Source organism: Myxocyprinus asiaticus, chromosome 2 (assembly GCF_019703515.2).
Source record: "Myxocyprinus asiaticus isolate MX2 ecotype Aquarium Trade chromosome 2, UBuf_Myxa_2, whole genome shotgun sequence".
In the NCBI taxonomy this organism is placed as follows: Eukaryota; Metazoa; Chordata; class Actinopteri; order Cypriniformes; family Catostomidae; genus Myxocyprinus; species Myxocyprinus asiaticus.
Genome location: NC_059345.1, coordinates 34,227,548 through 34,254,614, shown reverse-complemented (window position 1 = coordinate 34,254,614; position 27,067 = coordinate 34,227,548). Strand labels below are relative to the sequence as shown.

The following is a 27,067-nucleotide window of genomic DNA, read 5'->3' as shown; positions in this document are numbered from 1 at the left end:
TGCTTTATTCAGTATTATTTTTTGACTGTTTTTTATATTTTGACTGTATAATTGCTGTGCATATGGGAGCATATGGTAGTGATTTATATCTATTTGAATACTTTGGTATTTACAGAAGTCTCACTAATTGACTTTTAGTTATGTCAGTTTTGGATGAGGTGTTTTGTGCTTGACCAAGGGTTCAAGAAGAGTTTGGAAAGCATGCTGTGGCCATGAACAGACCAGAAAAGCTCAGAACAGCCCAATGAGACTAAATCTATACTTGCATACACAGATCTGTTACAGTGTATCTAGAGTTATCTTCTGAAAGCTCACAGACTAGAGAATTTTAGATGATGCCTTTCATTTTCAGATGAATGCAGAAAAGGTTTTTTAGGGATCAGAGGTGAATATTTGAACCCTTTTACTCAATAACGCTTATCTATGTTGTACTTAGTTACATGGTCATGTGGTAAACTTGGCTTTCTAAAGAAAGAAAAAGACCAGTTAATCTGCCAACTTGACATGTATGTAGGGCATTGACGGGCACATTTCAGCTCAATTTAAACACAGCTTTGTTTCGTTCCCTCATTTATGGACACAAGGCTCCCCTTTGGGTATTTTTGTCATAGTGTGAGATTCTTCATTCTCTGTTGGGAGGAGAAGGGCTTGACTTGTAATAAGGTGCTAGAATTTCTCAGGACTAAATCAAGTGCATTTGCCACCATCAGAGTCGCCAGGCCGGTGTTATAGTGTAACAGAGCTCAATTAATAAACACCATCCTGATATATGAAACGTGCTCATGGATGTCTGTACACCCTTATGGCTGCCAAACGACCTGAACATGAGTGTGTTTGTAGCCTTTCTGTGCAGAATCAATTGAAGTGGTAGGTGAACACACAGATCACATGTTAACTTTGAATTTGTGGAAATCCACTGTTCATATAGCAGGACCCCACATGCAGCCTGTTATTTCTTCCACTGGTCAAAATAGCTCACAGACACAGGCAAGGCAGACCACAGGTCTTGTAGGGTGTAATCCAGTAGCTCTGCTGGGAAAATTAGTAACCTGTAATAGTATGGTGTATTTTCATTTGAAGAAAAAAAAAATCACTTTTACCTTGTGTAAATATTGAATTGAGCAGATTTCTGTGTGTGTGTGTGTGTGTGTGTGTGTGTGTGTGTGTGTGTGTGTGTGTGTGTGTGTGTGTGTGTGTGTGTGTGTGTGTACACAGTGCTTACTAATGGATGGGTAGCTCACAGGAAACATAGCCTTTCTCCCGTGGCTTTAACCTTTTACTTTTATGCCCACATGCTTCTATATAGAGTTATACTCGCACAGAAGTTTATCTAGAAGGTCAGAAGATTCTTTTTGAATGACTTAATGTTTTTCTGCTCCTAGCTATTTCAGTGGCAAAGAGTTGCGTTCAGAATTTGAATACCTTTTCTAATGCACACCACACTTACCAGATTTTCAAATATAGTGAAATTACTTTTGCTTTTCAACTGCTAAGGCTCTGGTGACTGACCGGTTACAGCATGCAGAATTCTTGTTTTGAATTCAAACTGGCCCACACTTCCCACCTCTGTAGCACCTCTAAAAATATATAATGTATCTTGGAGCCGCAGATATGTGTCAGTCAAGGAGTTGGAGCCAAGCTAGAATGACATGTCTGGGTCTCCGTGACCATCTGAGCCTTTCAGTCTCCTTTATTCACCAGGGGTCACCTTCCATTAGAACATCCATCAACTTACCCTATACATAACAAAATGTTGTCTTGTTTTGTGTTCCTGTTGTATGGTTCGAGTTGTTATGAAATCATATTTGGAGGAAATAATCTGTGCTAACCTGCAAGCGCAATGAGCTGTGGCTCCCTATTTGGTTTCCCGGGAAATTGTGTTTTCATTTTAGATTTAAATGTAGATTCTATTTGAAAGAATCACATGTCCAAGAAGTTTAAAGTAGTGGAAACATTTTAAATGGCTATTATGTAACTTTTATGTTGTATAAATTTTCATCATAAAATCAACAAAGTTTTAGAAAGCGAATCACACCAGTCTTTGCTTTTCATCAATGAGGTGGTCCTCTTGTCTCACTGTATGGCTAAAGCATGAAGGCTTTTCTTTTCTGAAGTCTAACAATAACAAGTCTAACTCATGACACCCTGTACCTCTTGACTGTGTGTGTGTGTGTGTGTGTGTGTGTGTGTGTGTGTGTGTGTGTGTGTGTGTGTGTGTGTGTGTGTGTGTGTTTCTGTATTTAAAAAAAAAAAAAAAAATTATATATAAACAACACTGCTCTCATCTGAAACTACTATTCATTCATCACTCCATGGGAGTTGTTTGGGACAGTGTGTGGAGTTATCCACAACTTCACGCATAGAGTTCCAGGTCAAGTCTCTGTTAACATGTTTGACTTCTCACCACCAACTAGGGCTGGGAATTGCCACAGACATTCCAATTTAATATTACAATGATATTTCCTAGCCGATTTGATATGTATTGCGATTCTGTAAGTATTGCGATTTGATGTTTTGATATAAAAACTTCATAAAAAGATTTAAAAAAATAACTAAGTCCTTTTTCTCAGAAAGAAATGTCTATCGAAGAACATTTGTGAATTGACAATTGTTTTTATGCTGTAATACAATATATAATTTGCAGGTTAAAGGTAGGGATGTGCAAAACTATCAATTTAAAACTACCAATGGACCAGTCAGTGTGTTGTCTGAGATAGGCGACTGTAAGGAACCCATGTATAAGGCTACATTTATGTCCATTAGTATTCAACAAATAAAAATATAATATATATGATTTTAGCTTATCAAACTAATTGTTATTTTAAAATATAAAATATAACATTACCATAGGCTAATACTATTATCATAATTTTAACTTTGCAACCTACAAATGGAGGCTAAAGAGTAAACTTGTTCAAGAACAATTGCTGAGACTGTACTGAATTATGACACACATGACAATTTTCCTGTAGTGCCAATGTCATTGCATGTTCTTACAAATTGCTCCCAGATGACTGACAGGGAAAAAAAGTGAGAACTCGCAATTTGTGCATGTTCCGCGAGACACCATAGCTATGTGCGCATTGGCGGCAAAGCGCAAATTAACTTCTAAACAAAAAAGCAAATCAGACATGCGCATCGCCGGGATTTCTTTCATCTGGTCTTCAAAATAAAATCAGGTGTGTTTCTTTATGCATGTGTCTTTGTGTCTAGTGGCATTTCTTGTCGACAATAACTACATTTCCATCCAAGGATTTTTTGCGAAAAAAGTTTTAGCGCATCAAAATAAAGCTGATGGAAACACAAATTAAGTGTTGACATAATATTTGTCCGTTTAACTCTACCGCTTAAACTCTCTCGATACTTCGGATGTCGTGAAAAACTGGTGTGGAAACACTTTTTGTCGAGAAAATTGGCATTAACGCAAAAATGTAGTGTCACATGACAGAATTTGCCCCAATCATTAGCCTGTGTTAATCATGAAGACAAGGTTATACATCCTTGAAAGCCAGTTTATTGTACGTGATTATGGATTGATCTTAATGGCATATAGATCTGATGCTGCAAACATGACACTTGTATTATGCACAGCGACAAGTGCACGGAGAACAAATGAATGGCCACCGTTTGTGATTAATTTAGTTGCGGTAGCCATCCGTATATTTATTAAAGTTGCTTTTCCATACCATTCAAAATAATAGACAGCAGTCACGGAATTAGCCCACAAAACAAAAAAACATATCATTTCTGTGCACAAAGATGTTTTAAATGAAAATAAATACACAATACAAGGAGAAAAGCGCCACTACATATAGCCCAATTCTATAAAATTATTGTTTATACTTTTGAAAAAATGCTGGCAAAATTCAATCCTTGTATTAAATTAGGCTAAATAAATTACCAATTGAATAAAGCATTAAATAAAATAATTAATTACCAAACAACCAAAAAATAAATTTTAGACCTATATATGCCTTTTCTTTGCACAAATTTAAATTAGCATTACCCTGTTCTGTAGATGAAAAAAGTCGGCTGAATGACATTCTCAGAGTGTTCTACACTTTTTTTTCCAAGACTATAAACTATCGGAACTATTTGTCCAATGCTAAGTTCACTTTCAGAAAATGAGCTTTTGACCATCTTAAAACTTTTAAATATTTTAAATCTAACCCTCTTTACCTCGGATCGCATTTACTGATCTTCTTCTGAAAATGTAAATTGCATTATGATGTTGCTTGACAAATATGCGGGACATAATACAGTTATGATGGCAATGCTTTAGATGATTGTTCAAAATAGCCTATTAAATATTAAGAATGTATCATATATGTAAGCCCAGATTTTACACCGCATCAATGTTTCTTTAATAGCTGTGCACACAGCACATACACATCGATGGATGGTCCTTATACTAAGACTGAAAGTTTCCCCACTACTTGGTGCAGGTTGCCAGCTTGAACAGGGCCATGACGATTCGCTTTCGGGTCGGTACAGGTGGCAACCTGCAATAGGCGAAACATCAGGACCAATATTACAGTCCTATCAGAAGGGCAACTGTTCCCTTCTGATTTGCATTTATTTGTGAAATTAAAATGACAATAAGCTGTCTAATTTCAGTGAATTGTCTCAATACTCATTTTACCAAAATTTCGGAGGAAAAACAATTAGGGACATCTGGGAGGAAAGGTACACAATTAGCAATAAACACACATTTCTGTATGGAAATGGCTTAAGGGCAGATTTCTTTCGCGATAAACCAAAATATATGCGACAGTTTTTATTTTTTTAGGCATGACGTCATCACGCACAATTTTTATCGATAAAAGGCCATTTGAATGGAAACAGGAAGAAGACGGAAAACTTTCACTTTGTCGATTAAAAAAAATTGTGTGAAAAGTGGACTGAAACTAGGCTAGTGGCAGGTAAATGTGCAAAATTACCGGCCACTGTGCATAAATACTCTGGCTGATAGATTATAAATATTGCGGGGGCGCAACATGTAGCCTAGTTTATGGCATCCAACAGTTTGATATGCCTTTTTACTACTAAACTATTTATTAAAGCAGTGTCAGACAGAATCTGCAGAATGACACCTGACAAATACTCTCCACAACATCTCAAATAAACTTTTGGATTATGCATAATAACAGGAACATTGATCACATCAGAGGATTTTGATGTCCGACAGTGAACAAGCGGCTCTTGGTGGCTGTAGCAGTGGTGCATTAAAGGACTAAATGTAAAGAATTAAAGAGACAAAACTTCTCAGAGAGAAAACCTTGTTAATGTGGAAATCTGCACAAATATAGCTTCCTATATTTATCTATTAATCATTGTAGCATTAAGATAAACATGTATTTTTTTTTTTTTTTATTAAATAAAAATATTTTTCATCAGGGAGGTGATTTTAAAATCATTTGGCTTTAGAATCACGATTTGTAACAGAATCAGAGCATGTGAGCGGAGCGGTGTGACACTCCGCTCAATAACCCACTTCATGCACGTGTGCTCCGCTCAACGGCTCACAGCCCAAGCTCACGCTCCACTCAAGTACAGCTCATGCTCACCAGTAAAAAACATTTGCTCAAATCCCGCTCAGACATGATATGTCTCTGTAGTATACTTGTTTCCGGTCATGTACATAAGGGGGTGGCTACATTGGCCTAAGAAACTGCCCCTTTGTCCACATGGGCTGAGGTGTCCCTCTGGGTGAAATAAAGACTATAGGCTGACATTTATTAAATTATCAAATGATTAGAAACGTACACATCTGAAATTATGTGATTGTATTGTTGTGTTTTAGTATATAAAATATTCCTGTTTATTTTGTAATGGTTTACAACAGCTGTTAGAAAATCGGGTCAACCAGACCTTCCTTATCATTTGTAATCAGTCAAATATGTATCTGTTAGCATATATGCCATTTGAACATCTTCATATAATGCCTTACCATTTTTTCAGTTTTAAATTACTTTTATTTACTTTAAACAAGTCATCAAACATGCCTCTACAAGTGAAAACACATATGTGCGGTGGTGCAGAAACTCACATCCGTGCAAATTCACACCTTTCAGATCTGAGTGACACAACCAACCCAGAAAAACAATCTTTTCAACTTTAAAGTTTGTTCGAGTTGTTTATGGCAATACTGAAAACATGGGGGCCTGGGTAGCTCAGCGAGTAAAGACGCTGACCACCACCCCTGGAGTCGTGAGTTCGAATCCAGGGCGTGCTGAGTGACTCCAGTCAGGTCTCCTAAGCAACCAAATTGGCCCGGTTGCTAGGGAGGGTAGAGTCACACGGGGTAACCACCTCATTGTCTCTAAAATGTGGTTCTTGCTCTCTGTGGGGCGTGTGGAGAGTTGTGCGTGGATGCCGCGGAGAATAGCGTGAAGCCCCCACACGCGCTACGTCTCCGTGGTAATGCGCTCAACAAGCCACGTGATAAGATGTGTGGATTGACTGTCTCAGATGTGGAGGCAGCTGAGATTCGTCTTCCACCACACGGATTGAGGCGAGTCACTACACCACCACGAGGACTTAGAGCACATTGGGAATTGGGCATTCCAAATTGGGGAGAAAAAAAATAAAAAATAAATAATGAAAACATGGACTGGTACCAGGAAATACAGGTAAAAGTGAAATTCAAAATTGTTCTTCAGTTGTCCCCACAGAATGATTAATAGGCTACAAATAGTTAGATTTGGTACATTAAAAGGTTACTGATTTAATGCTATCAGACTTTGGGTCTGTAAATTAAAATGAGCAATTTCTCATCTTTATTTTATGTTCAGTTTTAAAGGGCATATAAATTTATCCAGAAAAGCAGTGAATTATTTTTTTTCTCTTTTTCAGTATTGTTGCTAGATTAATATTCCCTACAATTTTATTTGGGAAGTGAATTCAATTTAAAGGACTGTGGTTAATTATATAATACTTATTATATTAGTAGATACCATGTGCCCCCTTTGTTTTTCTTGATATTTTTAAAGCAGCATAAAGAGAATCTGGACTTTATATGCATCAAAAGATCATGTTGTGCATGCGCTCTTTATATGTACAGTAGGGTTTAACCATGGATTTAACAAATAAAAAATATTCATCCTGCATAAAGTGAGAGTTTGTCCTATATATATATATATATATATGATTAAATCATGTTTAATGATGCCAAAACAAATAAATTATTTAATTCACAAATTACACTGACTTAGTTTAAGAAAAGTTTTTTTTTTCTAATGTACAATCATTTATAGCTTTATTTTTTTTTAAATGCAGCAAGTGATGTCGGAAGATGTTATCTGCAACCACTAATCTAGAGACATTTCACTTATTGTTAAGGTGTGGATTTGTCTTTGGGAAACTGACCAACAGTTATGTGCCCCTTTTTAGCAGAAATCGAAAGCAACAGGTGGTCGATTAATTGAGAATTCCGCTATGAAATTCTCTATGCGAGAGCGGAAATCTTTACCAATCAAATGATCAATTGTTCAATGAAGGCATGAAAGCAGAAAGCTGTGCCTGCAAATTAGAACACACTGATCATGTTTATTAGTTTTGATGCAGGGATTTTTTTTTGTGTGTTCGCCGGGATTCAAGGAAATATGCTTTGCCAATATACAGTATTATCAAGCTTACATATTCAATTGAGGGAACCGGGCCTGCATCTAGCTGGCAGCTGCACTGACATGATTGCAAAACAACAAGATACATTACTATCTACTTATTTAATAGCGAATAGTAGTGTAGCCTACTAGCTCACCTCATGTTGCACTACCATGTTCGCGTAATCATACTCGTGCTTTCTGGCAATGTGACGCGTACAATTGCAAAAGGAATATATGCTAATACTCACGGTCTCTCCACACTCCCTTTCGATTTCCTCGTTCTTAACTTTGATTTATACTTTGCATTTATGTAGGCTATAAGGTTTGCATTTTCACTAAAACAATATTTGAACTCCCTCAGGCCTATTGCTTATTTCACAGGTTCCCAAACCAGCATATCACAAAGCGCATTCTGGGTTGAGCGAGCAGAGTGGAATCTTCAAAAAGACGCTCTCCGCTCAGGTGGAATTATCACCGCTCTGCTCCGCTCACATCCTCTGAACAGAATCTATTTTTTTTCTCCAGCACTACCATCAACACTGTCTTAAATAATGCTTCCCAAACACAGGTGAACATCTGCATGTCTCTTCACACCATGTCTCAGACTCTGAAGGCCCCAGTACACTTCATGCAAAATCAAAGAACAAACGGGTGTGACGTCATTTCGAAAAAAAAACATTTTTGTTCATTTCAGTGGTTTATAACAGCTCGTCAGGGCGAACTTTCAGGAAAACTTCTAACTGGCTGCTAAACATCTTACTGCCATTGGACCTGGAGCTCCACTTATAGATGAGGCCAATAGATTCAGTTACATTGTTCAGTCAGTTAAGATCAGTCAACATGAACACACCTGCGTGCAGTGTTATTAGTGAACTGTTGCAAACTTACCAACATCTGTACGTTTGTTTGCGTAAAGGTTTAAGAACGTGTCATGCAAAAAAAAAAAAAAAAAAAAAAAAAAAAGGAATCAAATCTACTCAAATACCCTTAAGTGCCCACTTTGTTTGATAAGCTGCTTCACTCATGTGCTGTCTGCAGCGAAAGCCATTCATACATCTGCCCATAGTAAGGTATGCCCCTCTTATCATTCTTTTGTCTTTATTTTGCCCATTAACACCCTTTTATACACACATCTTTGCAGTAGGATCAGTGTCATCATAAATAAACAGTGTTATCTGCGCATATTATGGCTGCGTATAGCATGTCATCGCATTAGTGAATGTAGAATATAAACATGACAAATACACAATCTACTGTATATCTTTTAATCATCATCGAGTGGTTAAAACAGCTTCTTTTTCTGCTCGTAGAATGACGCATGAAGTCATTCACATTTTATGCCATTTTAAGGTTTTACAAGTAGTCATGTGCATCCTAATATTTAAATGCTCCTCAAAACGCCTCCCACAGTGGTGTGGCCAGTGTCTGAATATTCACAAGAAGTATGCAGTTGCTCCACTGTTTCAAACTACTACTGTTTGGCTCCGAGCGAAGAACGAAGAAGCACTTCGCCATGAGTATGCCGGGGCCTTCAGGTCAAACAGACTCTCATATGAGACTGTGATGTGAAGATGAATGTGAATGAGTTGAAATATATGAACATTGTTACCTGGCTTTTAAAGCAATTTCATGCATTTCAAGTTACCTGGCCATCATTATGGTTGTGGAAAGAAGTATGTTTCTGTAATGGATGTATGAAGTATGCTTATGTTAAAATGTGAGGGGTTTTGCATGTGGATACATTTATGAGGAGAAGGAGATGAGTTTCTCTTTGAGTCTTTTCCTCCTCCAGATGATGTTGGTAAAAGCAGGCATCAATTTTTAGCATGCCATTGCCACAACTCATCACTTTTTCATTCACCTCTCATTAGTTTCTCCTCTCTCTCTCTCAATCTCCCTGCAGGTTCCATCTTGCTGCCACCAGAGGACATCTCGACTGCCTGAATCTTATTCTTAATCATGGTGTGGATGTCACATCCACTGATGCCACAGGTGAGAATTAGGGGTGGAACAAGTTCAAATTTCTCAAGATCGGTTCGGTAAATACTTAACATGTCATTTTTATAGATGCACTGATTACAAAATTTGAAGCAGATCCCTATAATGATATTTTAGCATCGTGATCATCTGCTACTGATCTTGTCATACTTGCAAATTATTTGCCAATATTTTTGTTTTTTCAGAAAGCCATACTTTTACAAGCATTAAAACATATGCTACAGCAAAATGCACAACACTGTAGAATTACAGAAATAACATTTATTAGGATATATAGAAAACTGATGTAAATATTTCTGTTGAGACCGTCAAAGATGATTGTGGTTGAGATCTTTTGAAAATTTGGTTCAACATTCCCAGATCTCAGTTTTATAGGTATTTATAGCTGCATCACCTGCTCTGTACTATTTTTGGGAGTAGCATACACCCCCCTAAAGCGGCAGATACTCTGGGAGTGGTAATTACGGCTTTTGGAAAAGGTCATGAGGCATCAGTGTAGTACTCCCTACTAATTCAGAGTCTGGGGGATGGAGCTTCAAATTCTCTCAAGAGATTATGGGAGAAAGATTTAAACTTGGTATTGGAGGAGGGAGTGTGGGCTAGAGATGCAAGGGTGCGCCTTATGCAATTCAAGATTTTACATAGATTTTATTGGACCCCCTCTAGATTGTATAGGCTTGGTCTTAAAGACACACCCACCTGCTGGCGATGCCAATCGGAGGATGGAGACATGGCCCATGTTTTTTGGTGGTGTGTTGAGATCCAGGAATTCTGGTTGAAGGTTCAGAGTTTTGTGTGTGACGTGTTGGGCACTCAGGTTTCATTTTGCACCAGAGTCTGTGTTTTGGGTGATGGGGCGGTCATCAATGTGGGGAATAGACACCTAGAGAATTGAGTTCTGAACAGTGTGATGATCGCCAGGCAGATTATGTCAGCTGGAGTGCCCCCATTTCGGGAGTGGTGCACGGAGATGTGGAGGGTGGAGATTAGTTTGTTGGGAAATGGGGCAACTATTTGGAGTTTATGGAGGGCTCTCAGGGTGGGGCGGTGGAGAGAGTAGTATAGTTTTAAATGTGTATGATTTTATATATATAAAAATATAACATTGTGTGTGTATATACTCATATGTGACCACAGGGATGTTTGTTTGGGGGGCGGGGTTGGGGATTGGGAGGGGGAGGGTGGTTGTGGGATTTAAATGTTGATTCTGTGTATGTAAGTTTTGCTTTTCTTTATTTATTGTAAGAATCAAAAGAAAATGAGAAAGTGAGTTCAGCATCACACACCTCAGAAATATATTCAAATAGCAACAGAGATATATCCAAAATTAGCTTCAAAACTGCATCGACAAATCATTTGTCTATGATGTGTGTACCCTCTTTTGGTTTTTGTGTCGCTTTAAAGGAATAGTTCACCCAAAAATGAAACATCTCTCATTATTTACTCACCCTTATGTCGTGTCAAACACGTATGACTGTCTTTCTTCTGCAGAACACAAACAAAATTATTTTAAATGAGATTTAATGTGAATATGTCCATATAATGTAAGTCAATAGGGTTCAACACTTCCAAGCTACAAAAAGGACATAAAGGCAGCATAAAAGTAAACCATACGGTTCAAGTGGTTTAATTCATGTCTTCTGAAGCAATCCAATCGGTTTTGGGTGAGGAACAGATGAGAACTCCTTTTTCTTGATTTTGTTTTTTCATGATTTGAAGCTCAATAATACCTACTCATGCTTATTGATGCACACAATGTACAGCACATTGCGCATATGTCAAACTGGAGGAAGTGTAATCCAGATTCAAATCATGATCGAACCTTGGAGACTGCAATGTCAAGATTTATAGTAAAAAGGAGTAACGTTTTGGTCTGTTCTCACCAAAAACTGATCACATTGCTTCAGAAGACATGGATTAAACCACAAGTCATATGGATTACCTTTATGCTGACTTTGTCCTTTTTTTTTAGGGCTTGGAAGTGTTGGACCCCATTGACTTTTCATATTCACATCATATCTCCATCAAAATATCTTGGTTTGTGTTCTTCAGAAGAAAGAAAGCCATAAAAAGTTTGGGCATTAGGGTGGGTAAATGATGAGAGAATTATCATTTTGGGTGAACTCTCCCTTAAAGTAATGAATATCACTAATAATTTAACATTTACTGAACCGTGGGTGGTGATCCACACAGGGTTTAAAAAATAAATAAATAAATATATATATATATATATATATATATATATATATATATATATATATATATATATATATATATATATATAATATTTATTACGGGAACCATTTCAGCCCACCTATTTCACCGTTTTCCAGTGACAGTTTTGCTCTTAAGAGGTCAAGTGAGCACACATCTCACCATTTTTTAAATGAAAAATTCATTGTATTTCAATGTTTACAGACATGAGCTACAGTAATTCTGATGTCATATTAATTGATCGATATCTTTGAGAACATGAAATGGGAGTGCACTCAACATAGACACTTTCTCAAACAAGCATCTAGATTGGTCCTTCTTGCAACTGCTGAAGCATTTTTGTTTTCCAAATGCCTCAATTATTTATTTATTTTTGTTCCTGTAGGAAAAAATGCCTTGCACCTGGCAGCCAGAAATGGCCAGTCACTGTGCGTGCAGAAACTACTCCAGGTAAAGCTTTTTTTTTTCACTAGCTACACAGTTGTATGGAGAGGATAGAAACTACTAAGTGTTCTTTTTGTGCTGTGCAGAAATTGTGCTTTTTCTATGAAAGCCAGAAAATGTTAGCTCTTTTTCAATCCTCAATGCTTTTTTTTCTTTTTTTTTCTTTTTTTTTTTACTGACTATAATCTTAGTGTAGATGTGCGGTTTTCTGAGTACGGTGATTGTTAGATGAAGGGATGTTTAGTCTTAATTGCCATCTGTACAGTATATGTGAAGAAAACAGATGCAGCCAAAGAACTTCTATTTAACAAATAAACAAACTTGTTCTCATTTGCATAATGACATCTGATTCTGAGAAGGTTATACTGGTTTTAGGCAAAGTGTGACAGACTCTGTTTACTGATATGTTGTTTAAATTTTAATCAGTTAATCCACAAAATCATTTTACAAGAGGGTAAATCTCTTGTCTTTGAGATGAAGCGATGGTGCCCTAGATAATTAAGAATCTATCAGTTTATCGCTTGTGTTAACATCTCCAACAACAGTTTCTTTGTCACAGTGACTGGTTTATGTGTTAATTGCTTGTACCACAAAGAGATGGCAACAGAATTAGAAAAAGCATGTACAGAGTTTTAGGAGGTCTACAAGACAAGAACGCTGTAATTATGCCAACACAAACTTAAAAAAAATTACTTCAAAAGTTACTTGGTTTTACTGTGGATTTTGTCATTATTGCAATACTCACACTCTGCTTTCTCCGAATATGAACATAGCTAAAGCAATCCCCTTTGTAACAGGACAGATCTTGGTCTAAGAGGCCTGATTTCAGTCGTAACTGAATTTTGACACAATGTGTAGGTTCTACGATTTCTACTATATGAAACTGGCTTTGAAAGCTTAATTTTCTGTTAAATTCCATTTGATTTAACTTCCATTTAAAGCTGGTCCAACATTTGTCTTTCAGACACCAGCTAATATAGTGTGCAGTCAACCATAACGCTCTGTCAGTGACCTGAGTGTGGACTGCTTTTGCCAACAATATTGAGGCACTGGATGAGAGATTTTGCTGGGTGTCTGCAGTTGCCCACACTTTAACCTGCAGTCTATATTCTATGCCATCATCATGTGCAGTCTGAGCCTGGCTCTTAGTGCACATCAGATAGAGTTACCCATGACACAGTTAGCCAGCAGGACCACGTGACCCTGCTACTGGTTTTGGAAGCTGTTGCTAGAGTAAAAGGGGTTTTTATAGTGACTGAAGTCAAGGGAAGTTATTTGGTTGGAAATGGAGCACAAAAAGTGGGAGATTAAAAAAAGACTTATTGGGTTGAGGAAGTAGATAAAAGTGGAAGATAGAGAGAGAGGACAGTAGGTTTTAGAAATGTGAGCACAGTCTTAGGTGGGATCGAAAACCACTGAGCCAGTTTCATATCAACACTCTTCCCTTGCTTGACCTGGGTAGGGTTGCACCAGCTGTGCGTAAGTTCTCACGTAAGTTGGGACGTAAAGTTCACACTAAAGGCTTAGTAACTACTAGTTAGTTTGTAACTAAGTCTATGCTTAATTTGGTTGCACCACCTGTTCTTAAGGCAAGACTTAACTAGTAGATCATAAGCTCTCCGTAAAGTAATGCGTAGTCGCATAATATGACGTTTACCCGTATTTATCCGATAAGCGGCCTTCAAATTTGTAAACAGAAGTGTTAAAAATCTGTGAATTTCAGTTTATCTCGCTACGGTTGATGTAAAAACCTTGTCTGCTCAGGTTACTGTCAGCTGTAATAAATTATATCCCCATTAAAATACGATACGTAATAAAAGTAGATTTGATAAATAGTATATTTGCCCTGTGTAAATAACAACATTATAGGAACTGTATCTAAAATAAATAAGGGGTGATAAATAAATACTAATACAACAGGCTGGAAAAATAGACATTTATTCATTTTAATATCCTATATATATATTTTGAATACGTTGAAACTTGACACCGGGCGACACACCCTGAAAACTGCACCGTTAGATCGGTTTCGTGCTGAAGAGCCGCTTAAAAGTAAAAAAAAAAAATTCTCTCTCTCGTATATGTAAACGAGTGTAAATGCCAACACCATCATATATGTCAAAAGACTGAAGCCTGTCACACAAAACATGAGCTCATTGATGTCATTAAATGAGTGCTTTATTATTCCATCAGTTACTCTTGGTCGGAGTCTGCTGTAAATATTTAGTTTATACGTAGCAACGCTCAAATATTTAGTAGTGCGTAAATTGTGACTTAGTGCCCATTTATGCCACAACTAGGCTAAGTTCTAACATACGTATAGCTGGTGCAACCGGCCCCAGGTTTCACTTCTCGGGTTCAGAATAATTTCAAACTTTAGAGAGTCTAACACACCTGTGTCATTCTGGTCTTATCTTATTTTGTGTTTACCTATGTAACAGTTCTGGGCCAGTCAGTATTCAGGGATGTTTTTAAAAGTTAGACATCTTACCTGAAGCTTAATGGCTGAAGTGTCAGTGAATGGTCTGACTGAGTGCGTGACAGTGTTTTATGTTTCAGCACAACTGCCCAGTGGGAAATGTGGACCTGCAGGGAAGAACAGCCCTGCATGATGCCGGTAAGCAAAAGAGTTTTTATTGAAATTTAACACTCTGAATTCTTCTCTATTCCACCCCACTCAATAGATTCCCACTCTCTCCTTGCTCACTCTCCATTTTCCTTGGTCTTCCTTCCTCCACCACCACCTTCCACCACCCTTGAATATTTAAACGCTTGAGTGGGATTCTTTGAGGCAGCTGCATTCGTAATCAATAAGATGTAGTTCAGGGAATTATTTTCCTTCCCTCAGAAGGCTTTCATGTAAGAGTTAGAGCTTTTGCACTTGTTTAATGCACAAATGGAAGTTTGTTTTTTTATGTTTTTTTTTTTTTTTTTTTTTTACTTTTTTTGAGAGTGTGGTTGTAGGTTTGGTCTCACTGTACCTTGTTGGTGGAATGACCTTTCCAACTCCATCCATAAGGCAGACTAACTCTCTGTCTTCAAAAAAACGGCTAAAGACATATCTTTTCCACACACACACACACACACACACACACACACCTATATATATACAGTATATTAGGGGTGTAAAAAAAAATATTGTATCATATTTTATCGTACAATAGGACACTTACTATACAATACCATATGTATTGTATGATACATAAGCACATTAAAGTGTATTTAAAACCAAGCAGCGCAATATTGAGAGCTGCGGAACAGTCTCCTCCCTGGAGAGGCGGTGCTGAGCACTCGCAGGAAAAGAGAGCAACCTACTTACAGTATATAGGTGAGAAGATCGATGGCAAACACCAAGTAGATTGTACTGTAGCGGTACAGCTTGTTGAATTTGCCAAACAATGGTGTCATTTCCTGGTGCTACAGTACCTCAAACATGTTGTTTTACTTACGCCAACATCACGCCGCAAATCGGTGGATTTGTGGGGCAGAAACTGCAGCAGTACGTTTAACAGCCACCTCTCCCAGCCGACACTGAGCATGATATGCACAGCAAGATGCTCATAAGTTATGAGTCATAACTATCAAAAAACAGCTTATTCAAAAAACCAACAATGTAAGAAACCCGTGATTACATAACTTATCTGCTTTTGATTTCAAAATGCAAATAGCTTTGAGAACAACACTTGCGTACGCGTTATAAGGCAGTAATAACGGCGGTAAAGTTTACATGCAAAGTAAACAAACCGGGAAGGGGGCAAAAAAAAATAAATACGTGTGCCGATCGGATTTTGCTCAAGCCGCTAAATAATATTGGATTATGTACATATATCGTAGAACCAGAGGTCAGGTTCCTCTGGGGTTTTTTTTTTTTTTTGTTTTTGTTTTTTCACCACTAAATAAGGAGATTTTCCTTGCTACAATTCCTTCATCTTGTTCACAGGGGGCTTTCAGACAACAGGGCATGATTTTCTATAATGCTGCTTTGAAACTGTGTGTAATATGAAAAGTGCTATTCAAATATAAATAACTAATGTGTAGACAAACTTATTTTCTCAAGAAAAACATGAAAATTGTGAGTTCATAAGAGTTTTTCTCATTACAATAAAAATAAATGCAGTGCTGTTGTTTAAGCACTTAGAGCTTTGTTTTTTGTTGCCAATGTCAGACACTTTTGTGGCATTTATGATTTAAAAGACATTTATGTCGAATCCTTGACTAATAGTAAGCGAAACATTTATGGGTGCTTGTATCGTTTTGTATCGTACCGTGAGGCTATGCTTCGAATCTTATTGTGAAATTTGTGTATCATTACATGCCTTAATAAATAAATAAATAAATAAATATATATATATATATATATATATATATATTCTTTTTGCACTCTAATCTGTCTTGGATAATACTATTCTGATGCTAGTGAAACTTTGTAATGCAGCACTTTTCGTTCTGATGTCTCAAGATGAATCACTTATGTATTATTCCTCTTTTGTAAGTCGCTTTGGATAAAAGCATCTGCTAAATGAATATATATAAATGTATATGCAAATGTAAGTTGAGTCAACTGAATCTAATTCAGAGGTTTGGGGTGAATGTTTAGGAGTATCATTGTTTCTCTTCCATCAGTTATGGCTGGCTGCTCCTCCAGTGTGAAGCTGCTCTGTGACAGTGGAGCATTAGTTAATGCCAGTGACTTTGTGAGTTAATATGCATTTAATACATTTATACACTCACTGAGCACTTTATTAGGAACACTATGGTCCTAATAAAGTGCCTGACGTGGTCTACTGCTTTTGAAGCCCATTTGCCTCAAGGTTCGACATGTGCATTCTGAGATGCTATTCTGCTCACTACAATTGTACAGAGTGATTATCTGAGTTACTGTAGCCTTTCTGTCAGCTCAAACCAATCTGGCCATTCTCCGTTGACCTCTCTCATCAAGGCATTTCTGTCCGCAGAACTGCCGCTCACTGGATGATTTTTGTTTTTGGCACCATTCTGAGTAAACTATAGAGACTGTTGTGTGTGAAAATCCCAGAGGATTAGCAGTCACAGAAATACTCAAACCAGCCCGTCTGGCACCAACAATCATGCCACGGTCAATCATTGAGATCACATTTTTCCCCATTCTGATGGTTGATGTGAACATTAACTGAAGCTCCTGACCCGTATCTGAATGATTTTATGCATTGCACTGCTGCCACACAATTGGCTGATTAGATAATCGCATGAATAAGTAGATGTTCAGGTGTTCCTAATAAAGTGCTCAATGAGTGTATATCCCTTATTTAATAATTTCCTGTTAATTGTTTACTTTGTCTAATTCATCAAATAGTATTTCTTCAAAATGTATTTCATTAAAAGGTAATAATACTATTAAAAATCTATAACATTAAAATCTATAATAAATTATAAAATATACAGTATTAATTAAAATGCAGTATGCAGGTGCTGGTCATATAATTAGAATATCATCAAAAAGTTGATTTATTTCACTAATTCCATTCAAAAAGTGAAACTTGTATATTATATTCATTCATTACACACAGACTGATATATTTCAAATGTTTATTTCTTTTAAGTTTGATGATTATAACTGACAACTAAGGAAAATCCCAAATTCAGTATCTCAGAAAATTAGAATATTACTTAAGACCAATACAAAGAAAGGATTTTTAGAAATCTTGGCCAACTGAAAAGTATGAACATGAAAAGTATGAGCATGTACAGCACTCAATACTTAGTTGGGGCTCCGTTTGCCTGAATTACTGCAGCAATGCGGCGTGGCATGGAGTCGATCAGTCTGTGGCACTGCTCAGGTGTTATGAGAGCCCAGGTTGCTCTGATAGTGGCCTTCAGCTCTTCTGCATTGTTGGGTCTGGCATATCGCATCTTCCTCTTCACAATACCCCATAGATTTTCTATGGGGTTAAGGTCAGGCGAGTTTGCTGGCCAATTAAGAACAGGGATACCATGGTCCTTAAACCAGATACTGGTTGCTTTAGCACTGTGTGCAGGTGCCAAGTCCTGTTGGAAAATGAAATCTGCATCTCCATAAAGTTGGTCAGCAGCAGGAAGCATGAAGTGCTCTAAAACTTCCTGGTATACGGCTGCGTTGACCTTGGACCTCAGTGGACCAACACCAGCAGATGACATGGCACCCTAAACCATCACTGACTGTGGAAACTTTACACTGGACCTCAAGCAACGTGGATTGTGTGCCTCTCCTCTCTTCCTCCAGACTGTGGGACCCTGATTTCCAAAGGAAATGCAAAATTTACTTTCATCAGAGAACATAACTTTGGACCACTCAGCAGCAGTCCAGTCCTTTTTGTCTTTAGCCCAGGCGAGACGCTGAAACCCATGTCTTGCATACGTCTGTGCATAGTGGTTCTTGAAGCACTGACTCCAGCTGCAGTCCACTCTTTGTGAATCTCCCCCACATTTTTGAATGGGTTTTGTTTCACAATCCTCTCCAGGGTGCGGTTATCCCTATTGCTTGTACACCTTTTTCTACCACATCTTTTCCTTCCCTTCGCCTCTCTATTAATGTGCTTGGACACAGAGCTCTGTGAACAGCCAGCCTCTTTTGCAATGAACTTTTGTGTCTTGCCCTCCTTGTGCAACGTGTCAATGGTCTTTTGGACAACTGTCAAGTCAGCAGTCTTCCCCATGATTGTGTAGCCTACAGAACTAGACTGAGAGACCATTTAAAGGCCTTTGCAGGTGTTTTGAGTTAATTAGCTGATTAGAGTGTGGCACCAGGTGTCTTCAATATTGAACCTTTTCACAATATTCTAATTTTCTGAGATACTGAATTTGGGATTTTCCTTAGTTGTCAGTTATAATCATCAAAATTAAAATAAATAAACATTTGAAATATATCAGTCTGTGTGTAATGAATGAATATAATATACAAGTTTCACTTTTTGAATGGAATTAGTGAAATAAATCAACTTTTTGATGATATTCTAATTATATGACCAGCACCTGTATATTTGAATTTCAAATGTGCTTGTGCTCATCGGTTAAGATTTTTTATGTCTTGTCTTTTTGAGCTGATGTGTTTCCAAACATTTAAATTGGTTTGTGTGCGTTTGTAGGATGGTCGGACACCATTGGTGCTTGCCACTCAAATGTGTCATCCACACATCTGTCAGCTGCTTTTAGACCGGGGAAGTGACATCACAGTCAGAGACAAACAGAATAAGTAAATATCACGTTTTTATCCTTCACTATTTGGTATTTATTTGCTCTTTTCTTGATTTCATTGCCCTTCTGCACTTTATTTTTAATGTTACAAAATATGAGAATTGAATATTTCAATGTTCTTGTGTAATTATTGTCTTAGAGAAGTCACTGATGCTTCATCGAATATACTACTTGGCTGCCATTGCCATTCATAATAAAAATGTGTACTACTTTGTTTTCTCAGGACGGCATTGATTCTGGGTTGTGAATACGCGTGTAAAGATGCTGTGGAAGTATTGTTGAAAAATGGCGCTGATGTCACTACCAAGGACGGATTTGGCCATGACAGTTATCACTATGCACGACTCAGCCAAAACCAGGAACTTGTGTCTCTTGTCAAGAGTTACTTGGACATTGCCGCAAAAGGTAGGACCCATTGTGCCCACTATTAACTGATCAATTATATTTGTTTATTTCATAATTATTTGTTAATTATATTCAATTATGAGTTTAGAGAGATAATAAGAGTTAGATTACCATCAGAGAAAACAACGCAGGTAACCGGTTTTACAATTATTTGCAAATCTTCTTATGCAACATAAAATGAGGCAAAAATGTTATTTCATATTGTTAATGGATGCGTTTCTTAGGGAAATATGGACGCAAAGTGCGTTTCTTAGGGGTATATGGATGGTATTCACATTTTTTAGGCATATATGGATGCTAAGCTCAGCCCTACATTAGGAAAACTGATAAATACAAAACAAATAGGAGGTATAGTATAAGAGACACATCAACATGGGGCACAACACTGCTTATGTGCATTCTAGTCACAGAATGATACACTTCAATGTAACTAGAGTGCTTGGAGTTGCTTCAAATGTTCATAACTGTTACATTTTGTGGGTGCGCATGTAGTTCATGTAGTTCACCATAAAGAATCGGCAACAGACTCCAAAAATACTGTTCTTTAATTTGTCCACAACACCTCACAAATAAGCTAATGGAATATGCCTAGTAACAGGAACATTGCTTACAGCAGGTGAATTAAAGTCTGATAATGACTGCAGTTATACATATACTGTGGATTCATTGCCAAAAATTGGTCATATTTTGTCAGTTTATAACAAATTATCCTACATTGGATTACTCACACAAGAAAACTCTCAAACAAGTAAAAAAATGGCAAATTTTATTTTTTTTAGAAAAGTAAAAAAAAAGTTAAAAGTAGATATAAAGTTTTGCTATTTGGGCCTTACAGCAGCAGTGATCGGCACATAAGAGATGTTTGTATTTAATGTCTTACAAATATCATATTTCACTTTGTGATTCTTTTGAAAATCTTTCAAACTGTGGTACTATGGCAAAAAAAAATTCCTGAGAATGAGAGCTTTCAATTGACATTTGTGTGCTTATTTGAAAGATAAAGTGGTATTTGAAAGACTTTTATATTCATATGAATATTTCAAACGATATCCCATATGCCTGACTTTGGAGACATGAACATTTTAAGCATAAACTTTTTTCGGACATAGTGGCCCCTTTTGGACCCGCCAGCTGGTCCGCAGAATTTAAGAGGTTAAGATACAACTTCTCTAAGTTAACCACGCTGATGGTAACAACACGCAAATGCACCGCACGCGGTCATTATGCTTAAACACTTCAAAAAGTTGCGTCTCTCAATTCATCCCTTTAAAAGTACCACAGCTAAAAATATTAAACTTACTAGTTTGTCATGTTTTACATCTGTCATCTTGAGTAACCAGTAGCTATTCAAATATTCCAGAACGGCCCATTTAAGTCACTTTTTGGTGGATGTGTCTAGTAGATCGAATTCTCTGTTATATTTTGGAGTTTGTGTGTAGCTCAAGTTTCATGTGAATTAAAAGTTAACGTTACCTGGTCAAGCACTACGCCGATACTAACTGCACTAACTAGCTGCACTAACCACCCAGGAACAAGCACAAGAGATTTTTACATATAGGCTTACACCGAAAAAGCTCTTATATATTGTGTGTGTGTATACGTGTGTGTGTGTGTGTGTGTGTGTGTATATATATATATATATATATATATATATGTGTGTGTGTGTATATATATATATATATATATATAAACACACACACACACACACACACACACACACACACACACACACACACACACACACACACACACACACACATATACATATATATATGTGTGTGTATATGTATGTATGTATGCAAAATCATCAGTTTCTCTGGATAGGTATGTGTTTGAGTTAAATGAAGAAAACAAATGTATTCTATAAAGTACTGACAATATTTCTCCCAAATTCCAAATAAAAATATAGTCATTTAAAGTATTTATTTGCAGAAAATTATAGCTGGTCAAAATAACAAAAAAGATGCAGTGTTTTCAGACCTCGAATAATGCAAAGAAAACAAGTTCATATTCATTTTTAAACAACACAATATTAATGTTTTAACTTAGGAAGTGTTCAGAAATCAATATTTTGTGGAATAACCCTGATTTTCAATCACAGCTTTCATGTGTCTTGGCATGCTCTCTACCAGTCTTTCACATTGCTGTTGGGTGACTATATGCCGCTCCTGGCGCAAAAATTCAAGCAGCTCGGCTTTGTTTGGCTTGTGGCCATCCATCTTCCTCTTGATCACATTTCCAGAGGTTTTCAATGGGGTTCAGGTCTGGAGATTGGGCTGGCCATGACTGGGTTTTGATCCGGTGGTCCTCCATCCACACCTTGAGTGGCCTGGCTGTGTGGTATGGAGAATTGTCCTGCTGGAAAAACCAATCCTCAGCGTTGGGGAACATTGTCAGAGCAGAAGGAAGCAAGTATTCTTCCAGGATAACATTGTACATGGCTTGATTCATGCATCCCTCAGAAAAGATGAATCTGCCCGATTGAAGCCTTGCTGAAGCACCCCCAGATCATCATCAATCCTCCACCAAATTTCACAGTGGGTGCAAAACACTGTGGCTTGTAGGCCTCTCCAAGTCTCCATCTAAACATTAGATGACCAGGTGGAGGATCGGTGATAATCTGGTGATAATACCTATAAATAGTAAATCCAGAGAAACTGATAATTTTGCAGTGGTCTCTTAATTTTTCCTGTATGTACAACATGTTTGCCATGTTAAAAAACACTACACAGTTTTTAACTGTAGATTCTAAATCCTTACTGATAAATTTAGCATGACATTTTTATTCACAGTTAAAAGTGAAACTCTCTAATCTCGACATTCCTAGTGGATACCACTGGACCATAAAATAGAATTGGATTGCTCATGATGTCATAACACTGAAGCCACTGTGCTGCCATATTTGTATGCCCAAATATTCCCGTGTGTCTATTGACCTAATAGGATAACATCTCATTTCAAAGAGTAAACATTAGTCATTCAACCACCACTTGTATATCTGAAATCTGTCTGTAAAGCTTTACAATGCAAACTTCATACACATAATTGTTTACTTAGTTAGAGTCTGGAAATTTTCCTGCTTATTTATTTAAAGCCTGAGCGAGTGTCTATATATGTCATAAAGTAGCTCTAACTAACTACACTGGCAAACAATTCAAGCTGAATGTAAACAAGTTCACTGAAACTGAGGTAAGATACAGACATTTTCACACATATGTATTACGAACATCAGTGTTCATTCTTAGTTTTGCATAAATTGTTTCATTTTTAAAAGTGCCTTTCTCATAGTGACTTGAGAGCATGCATTCTCTCTCTCTTTCTATATACACATGCAGTGGGCATGCAGACAGAGAGGGAGATAAGCCACGCAAAGATGAATACAATTAAACTGATATGCTAAGTTTAAATGGTTTTTAAATGATAAACAGAAAAAGGAGGCTGTCCGGGGAAAACGTGGTGTCATTCTATAAGCTGATATTGCAGCTTTTCCTTCTTACATTACAACTTGTAGGCAGTTTTGCCACATCCCTTGGTGAAAGTAAGGCTGTACTGATAAGCTGCACACTGGGGCAGTTGGATGCTATGACATCGCAATCCACGTATATTTTCTCCATTGCTGCGAATATTCTCCATAACAAGCAAATTAAATGTAAATCGTGATTGTACATTTTTGGTGAAACGTGACTGTTGTTTGAGGAGGTCGGAGACTATGAAACAGCATCTGTATCAGCTATCAGTCATTGAGGCTCTATATGGCAGTTGGGGCACACCAATACAGGTGCGTCTCAATAAATTAGAATGTCGTGGAAAAGTTCATTTATTTCAGTAATTCAACTCAAATTGTGAAACTCGTGTATTAAATAAATTCAGTGCACACAGACTGAAGTAGTTTAAGTCTTTGGTCCTTTTAATTGTGATGATTTTGGCTCACATTTAACAAAAACCCACCAATTCACTATCTCAAAAAATTAGAATACGGTGACATGCCAATCAGCTAATCAACTCAAAACACCTGCAAAGGTTTCCTGAGCCTTCAAAATGGTCTCTCAGTTTGGTTCACTAGGCTACACAATAATGGGGAAGACTGCTGATCTGACAGTTGTCCAGAAGACAATCATTGACACCCTTCACAAGGAGGGTAAGCCACAAACATTCATTGCCAAAGAAGCTGGCTGTTCACAGAGTGCTGTATCCAAGCATGTTAACAGAAAGTTGAGTGGAAGGAAAAAGTGTGGAAGAAAAAGATGCACAACCAACCAAGATAACCGCAGCCTTATGATTGTCAAGCAAAATCGATTCAAGAATTTGGGTGAACTTCACAAGGAATGGACTGAGGCTGGGGTCAAGGCATCAAGAGCCACCACACACAGACATGTCAAGGAATTTGGCTACAGTTGTCGTATTCCTCTTGTTAAGCCACTCCTGAACCACAGACAACGTCAGAGGCGTCTTACCTGGGCTAAGGAGAAGAAGAACTGGACTGTTGCCCAGTGGTCCAAAGTCCTCTTTTCAGATGAGAGCAAGTTTTGTATTTCATTTGGAAACCAAGGTCCTAGAGTCTGGAGGAAGGGTGGAGAAGCTCATAGCCCAAGTTGCTTGAAGTCCAGTGTTAAGTTTCCACAGTCTGTGATGATTTGGGGTGCAATGTCATCTGCTGGTGTTGGTCCATTGTGTTTTTTGAAAACCAAAGTCACTGCACCCGTTTACCAAGAAATTTTGGAGCACTTCATGCTTCCTTCTGCTGACCAGCTTTTTAAAGATGCTGATTTCATTTTCCAGCAAGATTTGGCACCTGCCCACACTGCCAAAAGCACCAAAAGTTGGTTAAATGACCATGGTGTTGGTGTGCTTGACTGGCCAGCAAACTCACCAGACATGAACCCCATAGAGAATCTATGGGGTATTGTCAAGAGGAAAATGAGAAACGAGAGACCAAAAAAATGCAGATGAGCTGAAGGCCACTGTCAAAGAAACCTGGGCTTCCATACCACCTCAGCAGTGCCACAAACTGATCACCTCCATGCCATGCCGAATTGAGGCAGTAATTAAAGCAAAAGGAGCCCCTACCAAGTATTGAGTACATATACAGTAAATGAACATACTTTCCAGAAGGCCAACAATTCACTAAAAATGTTTTTTTTTATTGGTCTTATGATGTATTCTAATTTTTTGAGATGGTGAATTGGTGGGTTTTTGTTAAATGTGAGCCAAAATCATCACAATTAAAAGAACCAAAGACTTAAACTACTTCAGTCTGTGTGCACTGAATTTATTTAATACACGAGTTTCACAATTTGAGTTGAATTACTGAAATAAATGAACTTTTCCACGACATTCTAATTTATTGAGATGCACCTGTATATCCACTCAAACACTTCCGGTGTATATCAGTGGTGGATACCCAAAAACAGTTGCACAGAGGTTTAACACACAACATCAGTTTTTCATCACTAAATCATTTTGGGACAGTTTTATTTATTTTGTAATAACCTTTTGTTTTTACTGCTGTAGGTTTTTATCATGAGTTTTAAAATACAAGTAAATGAGCAACAGAAAATTCTGCACAGTCAGTGATGTAGATGACAGAGAGAGGGCAAAAGGTCAAGTGAAAGATGTTTCTAATTTTTCTGTCAATATAACAAATACAGAGACTGAGGGAGAGCAAAATCAAGCAGGTTATGATAGTGTTTCGCCATCATTTTTTTAATGAATCGAGCTGTTAAAAATAAACAATGCATTCCTATGAAGTCTTTTGTCATGTTACTTTCATTGTTCTGCTCCAAAAGAACGACAACATATTCATTTCATTTCAGCCATTGTTTTAATTCTGTGCAAGTGAAATGTTTTTTTTTTTTTTTTTAAACCATGTGAATGACCATAGTGAGTTTTGCTTTCACTCGGGTATTGGAGCTTTTCTCCGAGTGCTGATAAAAACTGTAGTCACCTAATGCACACACTCCCTAGGAAGAGCTTAGAGAAGTGTCTTTTTAGCTTCAGAGTAAAAATGAGTCTCTCATACATGAAATTGCTCTGACGTAAAAGCTTTTCAATCCCTCCTTTTCTCCTTGTGCATTTAAATCCTCACTGTTCCACCTTCATGTATGTATGTATGTATGTATGTATTTATTTATTTATTTATTTATTTATTTTCTCAGTGCAATGAATTACTAATTCAGATTTACACATTTGTATTCACAGCAAAAGAGGCTGCCAAGATGGAACAGAAAAGGAGACGGGTAACACACAGCATCTTCACATTTGTTTCATTATGAGCACTTTCATTAAAGGTTGTCTTATGTTTTACACTTGACTGGTGAGATTAATAAAAGTAATAAACACATTATAATAACTTATATATTACTTATATATTACTGATACTGCAAAGAGAAAAGCTTCCTTTTCATTCTCATTGGAATTTTACTAAAGCTGTCTAGAGGAGTGAGACTAGAGTCATGTAGATGAGATGGTATTAATTTGAACGATACTAACAAGCCTTATTCTAATTCTTCTGATTATGAGCAGACAGGGCAATGTCATTTAGGTCTTTGATTTCCTTTCAGCAGTTCTACATCTAGCATAATACATGAAAGATAAATTGGAATTTCAGACTAATATAGTTCCTTATCACAAATAATATCTGGCCTCACTGTCTTGCTTGTCTGACTGCACTGCATGAGCTACTGCAGTACTTTAGAGATTATTTTTGTGTTACACACTACTGCCACCCTGTGTTGAATGACAGACTTGCAGGGTACATTTTGCTATACAGGGGCCATAAACATTGTTTTCCATGTAAGTTCACTCATAATGCTAGTCTGGGTATCATGAATCAAAGACGTTCTTTTATAATTATTATGTATCTAGTTTTATGACCTCATAATGTAAGACTACTTTGAATATTTGTAAATAAAATGTATATATTTAACTACTTATTGGTTTAATCCCTAAAAGCATGGTAATATGACCAAACACTCATATGTGCCGGGTCTCGATAACAAATGTCTCTATAAAATGCCCATATAGTGTAAAAATTTCACAATATTTTCAAGACAATTAGAAAATAATAGAATATTTTGATGTTTTATTTTTCATACATCAAAGAGATAATGCAACATATCAGTACAAATCTAGAACAGGATTCATTACTTTCACATTAAAATTTCATGAGAAACAACTGGCTGTCAAATATT

General features: G+C 37.2%; 1 protein-coding gene across 1 annotated transcript in view; it reads left to right on the top strand.

Annotated features, from left to right (window-relative positions):
• LOC127416280 (uveal autoantigen with coiled-coil domains and ankyrin repeats protein-like) overlaps positions 1-27,067 on the top strand; it is a 107,099-nt gene that overhangs the window by 69,504 nt on the left and 10,528 nt on the right. Inside the window, exons 3-9 of the mRNA XM_051655542.1 lie at positions 9,511-9,599; positions 12,205-12,269; positions 14,823-14,880; positions 16,887-16,957; positions 19,364-19,470; positions 19,696-19,877; positions 26,076-26,113. Coding sequence (XP_051511502.1) covers positions 9,511-9,599; positions 12,205-12,269; positions 14,823-14,880; positions 16,887-16,957; positions 19,364-19,470; positions 19,696-19,877; positions 26,076-26,113 — 610 coding nt within the window. The remainder of the gene's footprint in view (positions 1-9,510; positions 9,600-12,204; positions 12,270-14,822; positions 14,881-16,886; positions 16,958-19,363; positions 19,471-19,695; positions 19,878-26,075; positions 26,114-27,067) is intronic.